At 45.3% G+C, this 18354-nt stretch overlaps 1 protein-coding gene across 4 annotated transcripts in view; it reads left to right on the top strand.

Moving 5' to 3' along the window:
• Window positions 1-18354, top strand: part of sema4gb (sema domain, immunoglobulin domain (Ig), transmembrane domain (TM) and short cytoplasmic domain, (semaphorin) 4Gb) — a 30067-nt gene that overhangs the window by 11091 nt on the left and 622 nt on the right. For all 4 annotated transcript variants that reach the window (XM_029708537.1, XM_029708508.1, XM_029708528.1 and 1 more), the window contains exons 3-14: window positions 8128-8276; window positions 8768-8830; window positions 9487-9585; window positions 9751-9844; window positions 9978-10091; window positions 11890-12044; window positions 14386-14561; window positions 16027-16165; window positions 16511-16733; window positions 16896-17011; window positions 17122-17276; window positions 17831-17892. In XM_029708537.1, the coding sequence (XP_029564397.1) occupies window positions 8128-8276; window positions 8768-8830; window positions 9487-9585; window positions 9751-9844; window positions 9978-10091; window positions 11890-12044; window positions 14386-14561; window positions 16027-16165; window positions 16511-16733; window positions 16896-17011; window positions 17122-17276; window positions 17831-17892 (1545 nt within the window). The remainder of the gene's footprint in view (window positions 1-8127; window positions 8277-8767; window positions 8831-9486; window positions 9586-9750; window positions 9845-9977; window positions 10092-11889; window positions 12045-14385; window positions 14562-16026; window positions 16166-16510; window positions 16734-16895; window positions 17012-17121; window positions 17277-17830; window positions 17893-18354) is intronic.

The following is an 18354-nucleotide window of genomic DNA, read 5'->3' as shown; positions in this document are numbered from 1 at the left end:
CTCTCTCTTTCTCTCTCTTTCCCTGTCTCTCTCTCCCTATCTCTCTCTTTTCCTGTCTCTCTCTCTTGGTCTCTATCTATCCTGTACTCTCTCTCTCACTATCTCTCTCTCTCTCTCTCTCCCTATCTCTCTCTTTCCCTGTCTCTCTCACTTGGTCTCTGTCTATCCTGTACTCACTCTCTCACTCTCTCTCTCTCTCTCTCTCTCTTTTTCTCTCTCTCTTCCTCTCTCTCTTCCTCTCTCTCTTCCTCTCTCTCTACCTCAGAAGTGCACAACTCAGGCCCTCAAGTTTCTGAGTATTTTTGCTGTCTGCCTGTGTGTAAGTCAGTTTCTAGTTGATGTAAAAAGTATATATGAAATCAGCAGGACTGGGGCCCTTGAGGACTGGATCTGTGCCTAATAGATTCTTGGTTTTTCCATAGTTGGGAGGAAGCCGGGGCCGTCCTAGTACTTATGTCTATATAATCGTATTCTTCTGTGTTGAGAAAAATGTACCTTCTATGACTGTGATATGTGGTTGTCTCACCTAGCTATCTTAAGATGAATGCACTTACTGTAAGAACTGAACAAAATAATTAAATCATCATAATAATTTTATTGCGTTCATTGTAGGATTCAACTTTATTTTCAAGTAGATTCACCCAATAGAAGTTTTTCATTTTAACATGAAGAGGGTAAAGTTGGGAATAATTTTACGAGCAAAATTCAATAATTGTCACGCCCTGACCATAGAGAGCCCTCTGGGTTCTCTATGGTGTATAGGTCAGAGTGTGACTAGGGGGGTTTCTAGCGTTTGTATTTCTATGTTGGTGGTTTGTATGGTTCCCAATTAGAGGCAGCTGGTAATCGTTGCCTCTAATTGGGGATCATATTTATGTAGCCCTTTTTCCCACCTGCGTTTGTGTGATATTGTTTTGTGTGATATTGTTTTGTGTGAGTGCATGCAGCACCACGTAGTTCACGTTCGTTGTAGGTTTTTTGTTTAAGTTTTCACTGCAAATTAAGATGTGGAACTCAACACACGCTGCGCCTTATCACGACCGTGACAATAATCGTCACATCCCTACTTATGTGTTTGTTTGGCCTTAGAACGTTGCCTTCGGAGCAGCTCATAGGTCAGGCTTCTGACAGACATCAAGGACACTTCGCCCCCGACTGCCTTGGGCAGCGGCCATTTTGCGTCATCCTCATCATCGTCATCATGGTCGGCCTATTTTTAAAATGTAGAATCCAAGGCTATTCTTGTGCACACACTTGGATTAGTCAAATAAAAAAATGAGATTTGTTTTTACATTGCCACGGGTTGTCATTGTGTTAGCATAACTGCGCAAAATAAAATAATATGGGACAAAACATAATGTTCTTATTGGGTTTTGAGAAAGGGAGAGTGATACTGAGTGTGTGTGTATCTGTCTCTCTGTGTGTGTGCACCTCTTTGTGTGTGTGCGCACAGGTTTGCTTGTCTGTGTGTGTTGTTCTGTTTGTGTGTGCCCTGCTGTGTCGTGACTGCCCCCCCCTTTCTGCATAACCTCCAGTGTGGCCTGACCTTTGAGTTGGTCAGTGGAGAAGAGATTCTCATGGCTCACTCATGTCTCTGCCTGTCTCTCTGACTGCCTGTGTCTCTGACTGCCTGTGTCTCTGACTGCCTGTGTCTCTGACTGCCTGTCTCTCTGACTATCTCTCTGCCTGCCTGCATGCTAGTCATGGGTGCTACTCATAGTATCACCATTGTATCCCTGAGAGACTGTTTGTGTGGGGAGGAGGTTTTCAAAGAGGTTTGACAGCATAACGAAGTGACTTTACCAGTGACAAGTGACAATGTGTAGTATTTGTTGTAGTAACTGGCAATCCCAATTGTTTTGTCATTTAATCCATTGCCATCTGCGAGGGTGGTTGAATTATGCGAATTGTGCACCTGTCCACAGAGATGTATCGAAGGACATTCTCTACTTTTTTTGTCAGAAACTACAGTAATGCATTTGATGACATTATTAACCCTATCAGAAGAACCCAATAAATCTGACTGGCATGATTGTGTGTATTATAAGTCTTGGCACAGTGTGGTCTCTCCTTAGTGTGTTTTATTGAAACCATTTGTCAACCCTTATAGAAGACCAAAGAGTCAAAGCATGATTTCAATTAACCACATGGGCTATAAAAATAAAGAGTCGCACATTCTATCAATCAAATCAAATTTGATTAATCGCATACATATATTTTGCAGATTTTATCACAGTTGTAGTGAAAATGCTAATGTTTCTAGCTCCAACAGTGCAGTAATACCTAACAATACACACACATCGAATTAAAGAAATTAAGAAATATCAGAATGAGCAATGTCGAAGTTCGGAATATAAATATATAAATACAGTGCCTTCGGAAATTATTCAGACCCATTGACTTTTGTCACATTTTGTTACGTTACGGCCTTATTCTATAATGGATGAAAAAAAAAACATCAGCAATCTACACACAATACCCCAAAACAGGTTTTTAGAAATGTTTTTAACAGAAATACCTTATTTACATAAGTATTCAGAACCTTTGCTATGAGTCTCGAAATTGAGCTGAGGTGCATTTTGTTTCCATTGATCATCCTTGAGATGTTTCTACAACTTGATTGGAGTCCACCTGTGGTAAATTAAATTGATTGGACATGATTTGGAAAGGCACACACCTGTCTACATAAGGTCCCACAGTTGACAGTGCAAGTCAGAGCAAAAACCATGCTATGAGGTCGAAGGAATTTTCTGTAGAGCTCTGAGACAGGATTGTGTCGAGGCACAGATCTGGAGAAGGGTACCAAAAGATTTCTGCAGAGAGAAGGGCCTTTGTCTGGGAGGTCACCAAAAACCCCATGATCACTCTGACAGAGCTCTAGAGTTCCTTTGTGGAGATGGGAGAACCTTCCAACCATCTCTGCAGCACTCCACCAATCAGGACTTTGTGATAGAGTGGCCAGACGGAAGCCACTCCTCAGTTAAAGGCACATGACAGCCTGCTTGGAGTTTGCCAAAAGGCACCTAAAGGACTCTCAGACATTGAGAAACAAGATTCTCTGGTCTGATGAAACCAAGAATGTACTATTTGGCCTGAATGCCAAGCGTCACTTCTGGAGGAAACCTGGCGCCATCCCTATGGTGAAGCATGGTGGTGGAAGCATCATGCTGTGGGGATGTTTTCCAGCAGCAGGGACTGGGAGACTAGTCAAAATCGAGGGAAAGATGAACGGAGCAAAGTACAGAGAAATCCTTGATGAAAACCTGCTCCAGAGTGCTCAGGACCTCAGCCTTGGGTGGAGGTCCACCTTCCAACAGGACAATGACCCTAAGCACACAGCCAAGACAACTCAGAAGTGGCTTCGGGACAAGTCTCTGAATGTCCTTGAGTGGCCCCCAAATTTGGCACACAAATACAGGTGTGCCAAGCTTGTAGCATCATACACAAGAAGACTCGAAGCTGTAATTGTTGCCAATGGTGCTTCAGCAAAGTACTGAGTAAAGGGTCTGAATACTTATGTAAATGTGATTTTTCCGTTTGTGATTTTTTTAAACATTTACTAAAATTACAAAAAACCTGTTTTTGCTTTGTCACTATGGGGTACTGTGTGTTGATTGATAAGGGGAAAAAACGATTTAATCAATTTTAGGATAAGGCTGTAACGTAACAAAATGTGGAAAAAGTCAAGGGGTCTGATTACTTTCGAATGCACTGTATGTATATAATGGTGTGTATAGACAGTATATGAGCCTTGACTAGAATACAGTATATACTGTACATACGGTATGAAGTGAGTGAAACAGTATGTAAACATTATTAAAGTGACCAGTGTTCAATGACTATGTACATAGGGCAGCAGTCTCTAAGGTGCTGGGTAGAGTCCCGAGTGGTAGTGGGCTAGTAACAGTGATTAAGGTTCAGGGCAGGGTACTGGGTGGAGGCCGGCTAGTGGTGACTATTAAACATAAAAGCTGTTTTAGAGTCTCTCGGTTCCAGCTTTGATGCACCTGTACTGTCTCCGCCCTTTCTAGATGGTAGCAGGGTGAACAGGCCGTGGCTCAGGTGGCTGAGGTCCTTGATAATCTTCATAGCCTTCCTGTGACACCGGGTGCTGGAGATGTCCTGGAGGGCAGGCATTGTGCCCACGGTGATGCGTTGGGCAGAACTTTTACTTTTACTTTCTTTGCTTTGCTTCCGTCCAGCCCCTTTCCCCACCTTACCGTGTGAAGGAAGAATACATTCTCTGTAAATGGTAATATTCTCTGCCTCTGTCATCCTTACCCACACCTACAATCACATACCTTTTTTTTACTCTACGGGGAGTTGAGTTGTAGCAGGGTGTTGCGTTCCCTCCTCCAAGAGGCGTACGTAACACCGGACCACCCTCTAGAGAGCCCTGCAGTTGCGGATGGTGCAATTGCCATACCAGGCAGTGATACAGCCCGATAGAATGCTCTCAATGGTGCATCTGTAGAAGTTTGTGAGGGTCTTAGGGGCCAAGCTGAATTTCTTCAGCCTCCTGAGGTTGAAGAGGCGCTGTTGCACCTTCATCACCACACTATCTGTGTGAATTGACCATTTCAGGATGTCAGTGATGTGCACGCCGAGGAACTTGAAGCTTTTCACACTCTCCACTGCGGCCCGATTGATGTGGATGGGGGCGTGTTCTCTGCTGTCTCAGGAACTCTAAGATCAGCTCCTTCATTTTGTTGACGTTGAGGGAGAAGTTATTTACCTAGCAGCACTCTGCCATGGCCCTCACCTCCTCCCTGTAGACTGTATCGTGGTTGTTGGTAATCAGGCCTACCACTGTTATGTCGTCTGCAAACTTGATGACAGGAGGGGCTGAGCACGCACCCTTGTGGGGCCCCCATGTCGAGGATCAGCATGGCGGAAGTGTTGTTGTCTACCTTCACCACCTGGGGTTGACCTGTCAGGAAGTCCAGGACCCAGTTGCACAGAGCGGAGTCCAGACCCAAGGCCCCGAGCTTAGTGATGAGCTTGGAGGGCACTATGGTGTTGAAGGCTGAGCTGTAATTAATGAACAGCATTCTGTTCACCAAAGAAGGTGTTTAGGTTGTCCGTGAGCGAGGCGTTGGTGTCCGCGACGTGGCTGGCTTTCCCTTTATAATCTGTGATTCTCTGGAGTACCTGCCACATATGTTTTGCGGCCACTTTGTCCCTGTACTGTCATTTGTCCTCTTTGATTGCCTTATGGAGGGCATAGATGGTCTGTTTGTACACGTCCATGTTCCCAGTTACCTTGCCGTGTTTAAATGCGGTGGTTTCAGTTTTGCGCGAATGTTGCCATCCATCAATGTTTTTTGGTTTAGATCAGTTCTAATCGTCACAGTGGTAACAACATCCTCTATGCACTTCCTGATGAACTCAGCCACTGAGTCAGTATATACGTCAGTACTATTCTCGGAGGCAACCCGTAACATTTCCTAGTCCGCGTGATCAAAATGATCTCGAAGCATAGATTCCAGTTGGTCAGACCAACGTTGAACAGTCTTTACATAGGTGCTTCATGTTTAAGTTTCTGCCTGTAGCCGTCCCGGAAGGGGGAGTAGCAATGGTCAAGAGTGCTGGATGAGCGAGGAGCTTTGGTTGCATTTTCCTCAGATTTCCTTTATTAAAGTCCACAGCTACAATAAATGTGGCCTCAGGATATGCGCTTTCCAGTTTGCACATAGTCAAGTTTAGTTCGTGAGTGCTGTGTCAGCTTGGGGCAGATATATCTTGGGAGGTAATGCGGTCGGCATTTGATGGTGTGATATTCCAGAAGAACGGTAGAACTTGAGTTCCTGTGCGTTACCACAATCACACCACGAGTAGTTAATCATGAAACATACTGTACACCTCCACCTTTCTTTTCCCCGGATAATTATTTTTTCCTGTCTGTGCGAAGGATGGAAAACCCGGCTGGCTGAATGGACAGGGACAGTATATCCGGAGAGAGACATAACTCCGTAAAACAGAGTATGTTACAGTTCCTGATGTCTCTCTGGAAAGAGATCCTCGCCCTGAGCTCGTCTATTTTATTGTCCAGGGACTGAACGTTAGCAAGTAATATACTTGGAAGCGGTGGATGGTATTCGCACCTTCTGAGTCTGACTAGGAGCCATGGCCGCGGGAAGATGTTTTGGGTTAGGGCTGCTGTTGTCAATTTTTTTATTTTTTTTATTTAGATTTATCAGGGGGTGCCGCAGCACCCCTAGCACCCTTACTTCCCGCAGCTATGCTAGGAGCCCGCTCCTTATTCCTTTTCTCCGGCGAATTGCCTCAGGGAGTTAAAAGAAAGGATCCAATTAAGTGAAATCTAATTTCTGGTCGAAATGCTGATGAGTGATCTAATATCCATAAGTTATTTTCGACTGTAGGTAATAGGTAATAATAGGTAATAATGGTAGGTGATAATGCAAGAAACGTTCTGAGCAAATAATGTAAGAAATAACATACACAAGCAAATCAAATATGCAAAATTGGATAGGAGCTGGAAACAGGGCGACCATGTCTGTCGTCGACATCATATATATATATAAGCTCCCAGTAATATTGGGTAAACCACCAATATTTCAGAATTACAGTGCCTTCTTCAGGGTAATATCATGAATGCTTTTTTAACCACATGGGAGCATCGATCGATGAGTCTTCATTTTGCTGAACATGCAATTTGATTTATAGCATCTTCTCACAACCATTGCATGTTTCTATGTTGTAAATCTTAATATCGTAGGGTAGTAGAAGTGATGGTTGTGTTTGAAATGGGGTATTGGGGGAGGGCATTTTGAGGGCATTCAGCATTCATTCAGGGAGATGTGCCCCAGTACTGTCAAATCATATAAGCGTACAAATGCCACAATTAGGGCAATGTGCTTGTGTCTGTGTGCCATTGGGGGAAGGGGTGCACAAGAAGGGTTGATTAGGGTTATCTCAATCCCTGCATATTGTACAGCGCCTGAGCTTCATATCCCTTGAACAAATACAGCAGACAAACAACACAAGGTTACACATTTCTTTCATTCCTTTGTGTTTTGACCTTAATTCATGGAAACGGATCAAACTAAATATTTTATCAGTAGTCTGGAACCTCTGAAATGGGGGCAAGCTGCTCCGTTTCTACGAAGTGGTGAAAAAGAGGTCATTGTTTTCATCTAGGCTGCTATATTTAAGATGTGATCTTATTTAGTGGTGAGGCAGATAAGACACTATTTTAGTTGTGAGTAGCAGTACTGAACATTCATTGATGGAGTTTGAAGATAAAAAAGTGAGGAGTATGGGATAGAAAAAGAAAGAGAGATTAAGAACGGGATAGAGGCGGACAGAGATGACGAGAATAAATGTGAGATGGAGAGAGGGAGAGTTGAACAAAAGGAGGGAGGAATAATGGAAAATATACTGAGGAATATGAGTCAGCATGGTGTAGATGGGTATAATAATTTAGCACACATCCTCCTCTTTAATCTCCTCTCCTCCTCCTCTTCCTCCTTCCTCGACCCTCCTCCCCCTCGTTTTCCTTTCCTCTTCCTCCTTCCCCTCTGTTCCTCCTCTCCTCTTCCTCCCCCCTTTACTTTGGTGAATTGATGGGAGTATGTCCCAGGCTGCTTGCAGTAATAAGAACTTTTATGCATGACGTCCCACATATTGATTTACTGGGGACGGATGCACGCTTGTCACAGTCAATCTGTTGCACTTCCCATTTACTTCTGATAGATAGTTAAGCTACCGGAAAAAATGATGAATCGGTAGAAAACACAGCCTGATATAATGTCACCAAGACCATTGGAAAGAGGAAGTATGTGCATAGTTCAATATTCCAACTATATAACTTTAAGTACAACTTTAAGTACAGACAGTTTCATTCTATGAGGCAAGACTTACAGCATACCTAAGACTGGAATTCCACCAGATCCAACATAGTAATATTTGGGGAATATTTTCTTATTCTGAAAGTGGAAGCATCAACTTGTGGGTCTAGTACTTGGCAGTAGTAATAGTAATTATAGGTTTTTCCAGTAACAACACCATTCTGTGACTTTATTTGACCAAACTGTTCAAACACCACAATGCAGGTTCAGTTAAATTGACCCCAAAGACTCAGTAAGTTTGTGTGTTTGTTTTCAGGCCTGTTAGGTTGCCAGCGTTTCAGCAGCCCATCTCAGAACTACAGCACACTACTACTGGAGGAGGACAATGGTGTGCTATACGTGGGGGCCAGGGGGGCTCTCTATGCCCTGGACAGCACCAACATCTCCACGCCTGGCAACCTCACGGTGAGTGCTGGGATGCTAATTTGCTAACGTTTAGATCGGCAATTAAGTTGTATTGTATTTGTAACTGGTTAGCTGATACAGCACATCATATCACATGACCGGTATGTTGCAATTTGCAAAACTAACCCTCTTTCACAAATCTTTTTCTCTTTCACAACTTTTAAACAGGACAGGCTAAAAATAGCCTTAAGGAGATTCAGTAAATCCTATTGTACGTTCATTTTCTTCAGTGTGGGCATTGGATTAAATGCATGGGGCAAGTTTACTCACGGGCCAACAGAATAGATTAAAACACAGTGTAGTTGATGGGAGTAACTGGAGTATTAAAATGGAGTATTAAAATGGAGTATTCACTGGAGTATTACAGTGGAGTATACATTGGAATATTAAAGAGCAGTATTCACTGGTATTTAAATGTTGGCATGTTACACTGTCCATCCTCCCACTACCTATTTGGGTGACATGAGAGGTCATTCTTCTCCCCCTTACAGATTGACTGGGAAGCTTCAGCCGAGCAGATGAAGCAGTGTCTCAACAAAGGAAAAGACAATCAGGTACAACCCATTACATGTAGCTCACACCGCTCAACACACACACACACACACACACTCTGTCTGTCTGTCTGTCTGTCTGTCTGTCTGTCTGTCTGTCTGTCTGTCTGTCTGTCTGTCTGTCTGTCTGTCTGTCTGTCTGTCTGTCTGTCTGTATCTCTCTCTCTCTCTCTCCTGTCTGTCTGTCTGTCTGTCTGTCTGTCTGTCTGTCTGTCTGTCTGTCTGTCTGTCTGTCTGTATCTCTCTCTCTCTCTCTCTCTCTCTCTCTCTCTCTCTCCTGTCTGTCTGTCTGTCTGTCTGTCTGGTCTGTCTCTGTATCTCTCTCTCTCTCTCTCTCTGTGTCTGTCTCTCTCTCTCTCTCTCTGTGTCTCGCTCTGTGTCTGTATCTCTCTCTCTTTCTCTCTGTATCTGTCTTTCTGTGTCTCTCTCTCTCTCTCTCTCTCTCTCTCTCTGTGTCTGTGTCTGTATCTCTCTCTCTTTCTCTCTCTTTCTCTCTCTCTCTCCTCATGAAATGGTATACCAATGATGTGCTGTTGTTATTATAATGTAATAATGTAGTCCTCATGCAGAAGGAGTCAAGTGAATGTTTTAGCCTGTGTCTCCAGGACTAGGTTGATGCTATGTAGGTGTATAACTGTCCTGCGTTGTCTCTCCTACAGACAGAGTGTTACAATCACATCCGCTTCCTACAGAGGTACAATGAGACTCACCTGTACGTCTGTGGCACGCACGCCTTCAGGCCCCTCTGTGCTTACATAGTAAGAGCTGTTATTCCTGTTACTGGAAACTTCCTTGTTTACATTCTGGCTGCCAACGTACTGCCATTAGCATACTGTGTTATCTGTTTTGTTATGGTGGTGGTGTGATTTATATCCCGTGGTATAGTTATTGACCCTTTCTCTTCTGCTTCTTCTCTCTATCAGGATGTGGAGCGCTTCAGTTTCTCCTCTGGCTTCGAGGAGGGCAGGGACAGGTGTCCCTACGACCCAGCCAAGGGCTACACCAGCCTCCTCGTGGGTAAGAACCTTTATCTACTCCTTGGGGTGCACTATTTTGCCCTAACCAAGCAGTAAGAAGAAACTGAGAGACGCTCTTCGATCTCCTGTTCTCTCTCTCTGACCCCTCCATATCTCTGTCTGTGGTCTGTCAGACGGTGAGATGTTCTCAGCGTCCCAGTATGAGTTCCGCAGCTCTCCGGACGTTCGTCGGAACTTCCCCTTCCCCACTCTGAGGACAGAGGAGGCCCCGACCAGGTGGCTGCTGGGTAAGGACAGATTATGGCCCATCCCTTATCTTATACGCATTGGTCACATTTTGTGGCTCGATCCCTTCGGTTATGCAATTTTGGAATACCAATACCAAAACTGTAATTTTGATTCATAATACTACAGCTATATGGTACTAAGCAGACCTGAGGGTATTTTCAAATACACAGCCAAAAAAACAACTACTTCAAATAGACACATGGTTGTAAATACATGCCAATACTTTTCAATTTCCAAATACATTATGGCAATATTCAACTACTTGTGAAAATAATTAAAGAAACTTTGTCAAAATACACTATATATACAAAAGTATGTGGACACCCCTTCAAATCAGTGGATTCGGCTATTTCAGCCACACCCGTTGCTGACAGGTGTATAAAATAGAGCACACAGCCATGCAATCTCCATACACAAACACATCACTAGAATGGCCTTACTGAAGAGCTCAGTGACTTTCAACATGGCACCATCATCGGATGCCACCTTTCCAACAAGTCAGTGTGTCAAATTTCTGCCCAGCTAGAGCTGCCCCGGTCAACTGTAAGTGCTGTTATTGTGAAGTGGAAACATCTAGGAGCAACAACGGCTCAGCCGCAAAGTAGTAGGCCACACAAGCTCACAGAACGGAACCGCCAAGTGTTGAAGCGCGTAAAAATCGTCTGTCCTCGGTTGAAACACTCACAACCAAGAACTGTTCATCGGGAGCTTCATGAAATGGGTTTCCATGGCCGAGCAGCCGCACACAAGCCTAAGATCATCATGCGCAATGCCAAGCGTCGGCTGGAGTGGTGTAAAGATCGCCGCCAATGGACTCTGGAGCAGTGGAAACACGTTCTCTGGAGTGATGAATCACGCTTCACCATCTGGCAATACGACGAACGAATCTGAGTTTGGCGAATACCAGGAGAACGCTATCTGCCCGAATGCATAGTGCCAACTGTAAAGTTTGGTAGAGGAGGAATAATGGTCTGGGGCTGTTTTTCATGTTTCGGACTAGGCCTCTTAGTTCCAGTGAAGGGAAATCTTAATGATACAGGATACAATGACATTCTAGACGATTCTGTGCTTCCAACTTTGTGGCAACAGTTTGGGGAAGGCCCTTTCCTGTTTCAGCATGACAATGCCCCGGTGCACAAAACGAGGTCCATACAGAAATAGTTTGTTGAGATTAGTGTGGAAGTCCATGACTGGCCTGCACAGAGCCCTGACCTCAACCCCATCAAACACTTTTGGGATGAATTGGAACGCCGACTGCAAGCCAGGCCTAATCGCCCAACATCAGTACCCGACCTCACCAATACTCTTGTGGCTGAATGGAAGCAAGTCCCTGCAGCAATGTTCCAACATCTAGTGGAAAGCCTTCCCAGAAGAGTGGAGGCTGTTATACCAGCAAAGGGGGGACCAACTCCATATTAATGCCCATGATTTTGGAATGAGATGTTCGACAAGCAGGGGTCCACATACTTTTGGTCATGTAGTGTAATTGTTTCTAAATGTATTTAAAAGTAATTCAAATACAGTAAATAGTATTTGAAACCAGGTCTGGTACGAAGTACTGGTCGAAAACATAGGCCATTTAATATCCATTCCTTCATAATACAAGATCTTCCTTCACTTTAGCGATCTTGAATTTATACCCTGTGGTCATCCTTTCTTTCAGCCTACATTATCTCTATAGAAGTAGGTGGCATGGTAGCAGGTTGTCAATAACATGAATCTCTCCATAGTATGTGCTTTGTCCGAAGTTGGACAGAATATACACAGAATGATGGTGTGTTGTTATTGTGTGAGCAGAGGCAGACTTTGTGGGCTCGGTGCTGCTGAAGGAGAGTGTCAACAGCTTGCTGGGCGACGACGACAAGATCTACTTCTTTTTCACGGAGAGGAGCCAGGAGCAGATGGCCTACCCCAGCCAGACCAGGGTGGCACGGGTTGCCCGCGTCTGCAAGGTAGGCCTGGAGGGGGAAACGTGTTATGTAATTTGGGGTTGCTCTAGAGGACGAGCTCAATGGCTGGAATGGAATGAATAGATCAAACACAAGGAAACCAGCCATCACTATGAGCCCGTCCTCCAATTTCGCCCTCTACCAGCATTCTCCCGGAATAGCTTCCCTTTTCACCAAAACTCCAGGCCAAACCTGGAGGGTTGGCAACCTTATATTGGATTCATTTACTGTACTTCTTGTTTTCAGTTCTGAGGAGAGGAGTAGCGAGCTTGCTCTTGGAGTGGCCTGTGTTTTTCATTCACGTTGTGCTCTCACCCACTGAGTGAACTTCAGGTTGATTATTGTTCCCTTTCACATCTTGGCTGCTTTCTGAAGGACTCCACAGTGTGCCACTGTTGCCAGGCAGGGTAGAAGCCCACCCAACCCCCGCTGCAATGGTAGACTCTCTTTCTCTCCCCACTTTCTCTCTCCTCTCGCTCCCTCCCCCCACTCGCTCCCTCCCTCCCCCCCACTCGCTCCCTCCCTCCCCCCACTCGCTCCCTCCCCCCCACTCGCTCCCTCCTACCTAATTTTACTGGAGATCAGACACTGTGTCAGACACTTTGCCCAGGAACCACTCCTGGAGATACAGACAACGGTTGTTTCAACACTCCACCTCCTCTCTCTTTGGCTGTGCCTGGTGTAACTGTAATCTTCATGCTTGCAGTCCCCCTCTTTCAGAAATGCAGATTTCTGGGAATGGGGTCAAGTCTGCTGCCTGTGCCCACTTTGTGGTAGTGGTGGTGGTGGAGGGGTAGATTGTGATGGATCCAGCCATAACTGGGCCACAGCAGACCATGCAGATGTCAGTCTGGGGGGCGGGGCGGCGGGGGGCGACTCGGCACAGTGGCAGTCACCCATGATGATGACAGTTGCAGCGGCGACAGATCCCCAGACACAGAATTCACATTAGTCGCTAGCCAGCGACAACTGGAGGCGTGCCACTGGTCGGTCTGCTTCTCAGCCAATCCCCAACCTTCTTTTCATCGGCAACCCACATCTACGGTGTGCAATCTATTGCACAGCCATCCAGTTGCCAGATGTGGCATCCATGCTTGAGGCGGGCCTAATTGGCTATCAGCCTATATAGCTCTTAGCCATAGCCCCTACATGGCTTCTACCACTTGTTTTAGACCAGTGACAAGCACTAACACACCTGAACCAAGGGCTTGGTTAGTTAATAGGTTGATCAGGTGTGCTACTGCTGGGCTAGAATGAAGATATGCACCACTTGGCACTGGTCCACTTCCTCCACAATTTATTTTCACACAGGCATATTCTCAGGGTGCTGTGCTGGGGTCCTTGTGTCTGTTAACAGAGATTATGAAGTGACAAGATGATTAGCCACAGAGCGTGTGCAATACAATTCACCTGACAGGCTGTCAGCAACATCACCACAACCAACATCATCACAACCCAAATATCTTTAGTCTTCTATACCGGCTGCTTGTGCCTAGATTTGGATGGCGGCCATCTTGTCTCTCTGCCCAGAGCTGGTTGCCAACTCTCACCAGGGGTCTAATTCACTAGGGAGAAGATTAACCTTCAGTGCTGGTGTATTTCTCTGCTTAATCTTCTCTTTTTTTGCATTGAGAACAACGCTATTGTTCTCGATGGATCAGCCCTTTTTATGTATGAGTAATGTGTGCTGTTTTGTGTTTGTTTTGGTTACTTTGTTTACTGTGACTACAGTGTTTTGCGGCGGATAAAGTACTGAGGCTGGGTAGAGAGATGATAGAGGTCTATGAAAGACAGAAATGAAGAGCGATGGGTGTATTAAAACCCCGCCATACAAAGAGGGGAGAAATCTCTGCTCTAAATGAGGTGTGCTAAATCACTCTATTCAGGCTTCTTCTCCTCCGAGCGCCTCCTCCTCTGCTGCTGCTGCTGCCCGAAATGCAATTGGAGTAAATGTGTTCAAGTAGGCACACTGTGAGCCTCAACTGAACACTCTCATTCAATGGTGCTCAGTGCTGCTTCTAGTGTGTGCGGTGGGGTTGTGAGTAAGTGTGTGTGTGCGTGCAGGGGGTGCGTGTGGGTCTGTGTGTCTGCCTCTGTGTGTGTGTGTGTATACAGTATGTGGATGAGTTTGTGGTATGTGTACGTATGATCATGAGTAAACCTGTGTGTGTGTGTGTGTGTGCGTGTGTGTGTGTGTGTGTGTGTGTGTGTGTGTGTGTGTGTGTGTGTGTGTGTGTGTGTGTGTGTGTGTGTGTGTGTGTGTGTGTGTGTGTGTGTGTGTGTTACTGTATGAGTGTGTATCTGTGTGTGTGACTGATGTCCTGTCCATCTCTCCCTTTTCCAGGGTGACTGGGGCGGCCAGAGGACCTTGCAGAGGAAGTGGACGTCCTTCCTGAAGGCTAGACTGGTGTGCTCCGTTCCTGACTACGAGCTCCACCTCAATGTGCTGCGTAGCGTCTTCGTACTGGAGGGCCCAGACGTACACAGCACCGTCTTCTACGGGATCTTTGGCCTGGAATGGTAAGAGGATGGAGCAATGGGATTTGTTGTCTACCATACCGCTACTGGATAATTGTCAACTGGCTTTATACTGTTGTGTAGTCATGCACTCACCACTTTGTATGCAGAGATGTGTGGTCTGTTGACAGTGTAAGTAGTTAGTAGTTTGTTGTGGTTATCGGATGGGAGATTGTAGGCTGATAGTGAATGATGGGGAGTGAGAGAGGCTGACATTGGGGCTGCAGGCTGCAGTAGGAGCATATCAATGACTCTGTCAGGCGAGGATTGAGTAGCAGGCAGCTGTGTGTGTGTGTGTGTGTGTGTGTGTGTGTGTGTGTGTGTGTGTGTGTGTGTGTGTGTGTGTGTGTGTGTGTGTGTGTGTGTGTGTGTGTGTGTGTGTGTGTGTGTGTGTGTGTGTATGCATATGCATCAAACGGTCACCACGGTTCTGAGAATCTGATGGTGTAAAAACAGACAAATATAGAATTCTCTCTCTCTCCCTTACTCTGTCTCTCTCTCTCTCTCTCTCTCTCTGTCTCTCTCTCTGTCTCTCTCTCTCTTGTGAGTTACACCCATCACCATGTGTGTGACCTGAGTGAGTAAACGTGAGTAAGCCCTTGGGCAACACTGTATTACTCTGGGCAGACACCAGAAGAAGTCCTGGGTTGGTTCTGCGGGCTAAGGAGGACACACAATAGGCTTTACAGTGACTCACACAGGCTAATCCTACCTGCAGGCTAGGAGCATTTGGCAGTTATTTCACCTGGTTCCTATCTACTAGCACATACACAGGACAGAGCTACTCTTTCTTTCCTAGGTACTCCCCAACAGAGCCATGTCATGTGGCTTAGAGTGTGTGTTCCAAATTACACCTTACCTTGACCAGACTATTTGTCTCTAATGGAAATAAGGTACTGTAGGAAATCGGGTATCATTTTAGATGCGGTCATCCAGTCAGTCTTTTACCCAAGCGTGTAGTCCCAGGTAAGACTGATGCCAACACAGTTGAGAATACATGACTCAACTGCACATTGAATAGGAATAAAGCATACGCCTAGTGCTGATATACAGTAAGACAAGAGCTTACCCCTGTCAATGACGTGGTCCCAACTCCCCATATCCCTGTTGAAGACAAAGGGAAGGAGAGAACAAGGAAAAGATTACTGTTACCCAAAACCAAACCCCCACTTTCCTTCCCACCAGTGGTGGAAAAAATACTCAATTCTCATACTTGAGTGTGACTTTACATCACTGCTTCCATCACTGCTTCCCACCCACTACAGCTTTAAGTGAATTATCTACTAAAACCTTACCAAGTCTATTGACATTTTCTCTCTCGGTGAGTGGATCACTGATGTGTTTGAAATTCGTTTTGGGAGGCCGGTGGCAATTACTTTCCAAGAACAAGCTTCTATGTTTTATATAACGTTGAATTATTATTCTCTGACTTTTCTTCTGTGTCTTGGGGCATTTTTTTCTCTCTCAGGAAAAATATCAAGGTGTCTGCGGTGTGCCAGTACTCCTTCACAGATATTCAGAGGGCCTTCGAGGGGCCTTACATGGAGGTGCAGGATTCCAAATGGAGGGAATATAGAGGGAAGGTTCCGGTACCAAGACCTGGCTCGGTAAGTCTCTAGGAATACCCCTCAATCACCTATTCCTCCCTCTCTTCCTCCCCTTTCCCACGTTTCTTACCACCTTGGATCAATCTCAATACTATCTACACAGTGTCCTCCTTTCCTTGTCTTCTTTCCTTCATCTGGAGAGACTGAATAAGTGAAAGCAGTACTTAGACTTGGCTGTCACCTGACTAGTTCTTTAATATGCGGGTGTAGAAGAGGGAGCCCCTTAATGCTGTTGAGGTGAGCCCTTGTCTATTTCTGTCTCACTCACTCTCTTCTGATCTGTATTGACTGCTCTCTCTTTCCCTCTCCCGCCTCTCTCTCGCTCACTGCCTTCCCTCCCTCCAGTGTATCACAAACATACACCGGTCCCAGGGCATCAACTCGTCCCGTGACCTCCCAGACAACGTGTTGACCTTTGCGAGGCGCCACCCCCTGATGTCTACACAGGTCCACCCCATAGGAGAGCGCCCCCTACTATTCAAGAGAAGTGTCAATTACGTCAAGATGGCCGCACACCGGGTGGCAGCTCTGGACGGACACGTCTACACCGTGCTCTTCTTGGGAACTGGTGAGTCTGGCTAGACGTGTAATGCATAATACATCTTTTGTCTTGGATGAACGTTACATGAATGTTTATATGAGAGTTATATCAACGCTATATCATATGAATGTTATTTGAATGTTATATAAACGTTGGATGAACATTATATGGCTGTGTTTTTCCCTGCAGATGAGGGCTGGCTGCACAGGGCTGTAGAGGTCGGAGGTCAAACGCACATCATAGAGGAGCTGCAGCTTTTTGAGAACCCTCAGCCTGTAGACAGCATGGTCATCTCCCAGACACAGGTACTATATGTTGCTCATACATGCTAATAACACGTTTTAAAGCATTGTGCCTGCCAGTTATAAGTCAATTGTTACCAAATAGTCATGAAACATGAGCTCTCGTCCAACAGGGAAGTGTCTATGTGGGCTCCAACTCTGCAGTGCTCCAGGTCCCCTTGTCCTCCTGCCAGCGCTACACGTCCTGTTTCGACTGTGTGTTTGCCCGGGACCCCTACTGTGGCTGGGACGGGGCGCTGTGTGTGGAAATATCCTCACGCACAAACAGGTGAGGGCAGGCACACGCGCACGTGTACACACACACACACACACCACACTAGTGGGATACCAGTGAGGGAGGCTGGGGACTGTTTTGTGTCTGGAATCATTTACTCTGCATGAGTGAGCGTCAGACATTTTAATCTTCATTACTGCTGCAGACACATCATACTCTTCTGTGGTTTTCCTGTGGATTTGTTTATGTGCTTTGAGCATTGCATTAGTTTGAGAGAGTTTCATTCCAAATAAAAGAAACCTTGCAGATCAACTTCTATCATATTTTAATTGGCTTTGCTTAGATCTTTTTTTTTGTTTACTTTCTTTTATTGACTTTAACTGAACGTACCGTGAGGTACCTCTATAAAATGGGTGGATTGTTTGATTACTTAAATACACAACCCAACATCCTATTTTATGTGTACTTCAATGAGTAATATGTAATGACTCCTGTTCAAATGTTATACCGTTTCTGTATTCCTACTTTGTCTGTGTGTACAGTATGTGTGGGTGCCCACTGCCCTGGAAGCATAAATGAGAACTAACATTCTTCTGGCTCCTATTCAGCTCCAATCTAACCCAGGATATACAGAAAGGCAACAGAGGCTGTGACAACAGCACAGGAGCTGGTATGTACTGAACACACACACACACACACACACACACACACACACACACACACACACACACACACATACACACACACACACACTTACACACCAAGTTCTATTTTAAGGGATATCACAGCATTAATATATTCCGACATGTGGCTCTTTTGCCCGCAAACCCAAACCATTTAAAGGCCATTAAGGGATTTCATTAGGTGTGCAGCGCTGTTACTACTCCCCCGGGCTGCTCCACTCACTTTAATCAGTTCCTCTTACATTAAATTAGAGGTCAGATGATCGAGCTGTCTGCATTGCGGGGTTCTGTCCGCTTTCAGAAGCTTACTACGAATAAAGATGAGAAGTGACACTGAAAGGTTAAGATGTCCTGTTAGCTCTGCTTTGATAATATGACCTGTCATTTCTTTACATCTGTTTCTGTATTCATCTCTCTCTCTCTCTCTCTCTCTCTCTCTCTCTCTCTCT

The sequence above is a fragment of the Salmo trutta genome, chromosome 2 (assembly GCF_901001165.1).
Source record: "Salmo trutta chromosome 2, fSalTru1.1, whole genome shotgun sequence".
Lineage (NCBI taxonomy): Eukaryota > Metazoa > Chordata > Actinopteri > Salmoniformes > Salmonidae > Salmo > Salmo trutta.
Note: the sequence above shows the minus strand (reverse complement) of the source record. Positions and strands in the feature narration are given on the sequence as shown.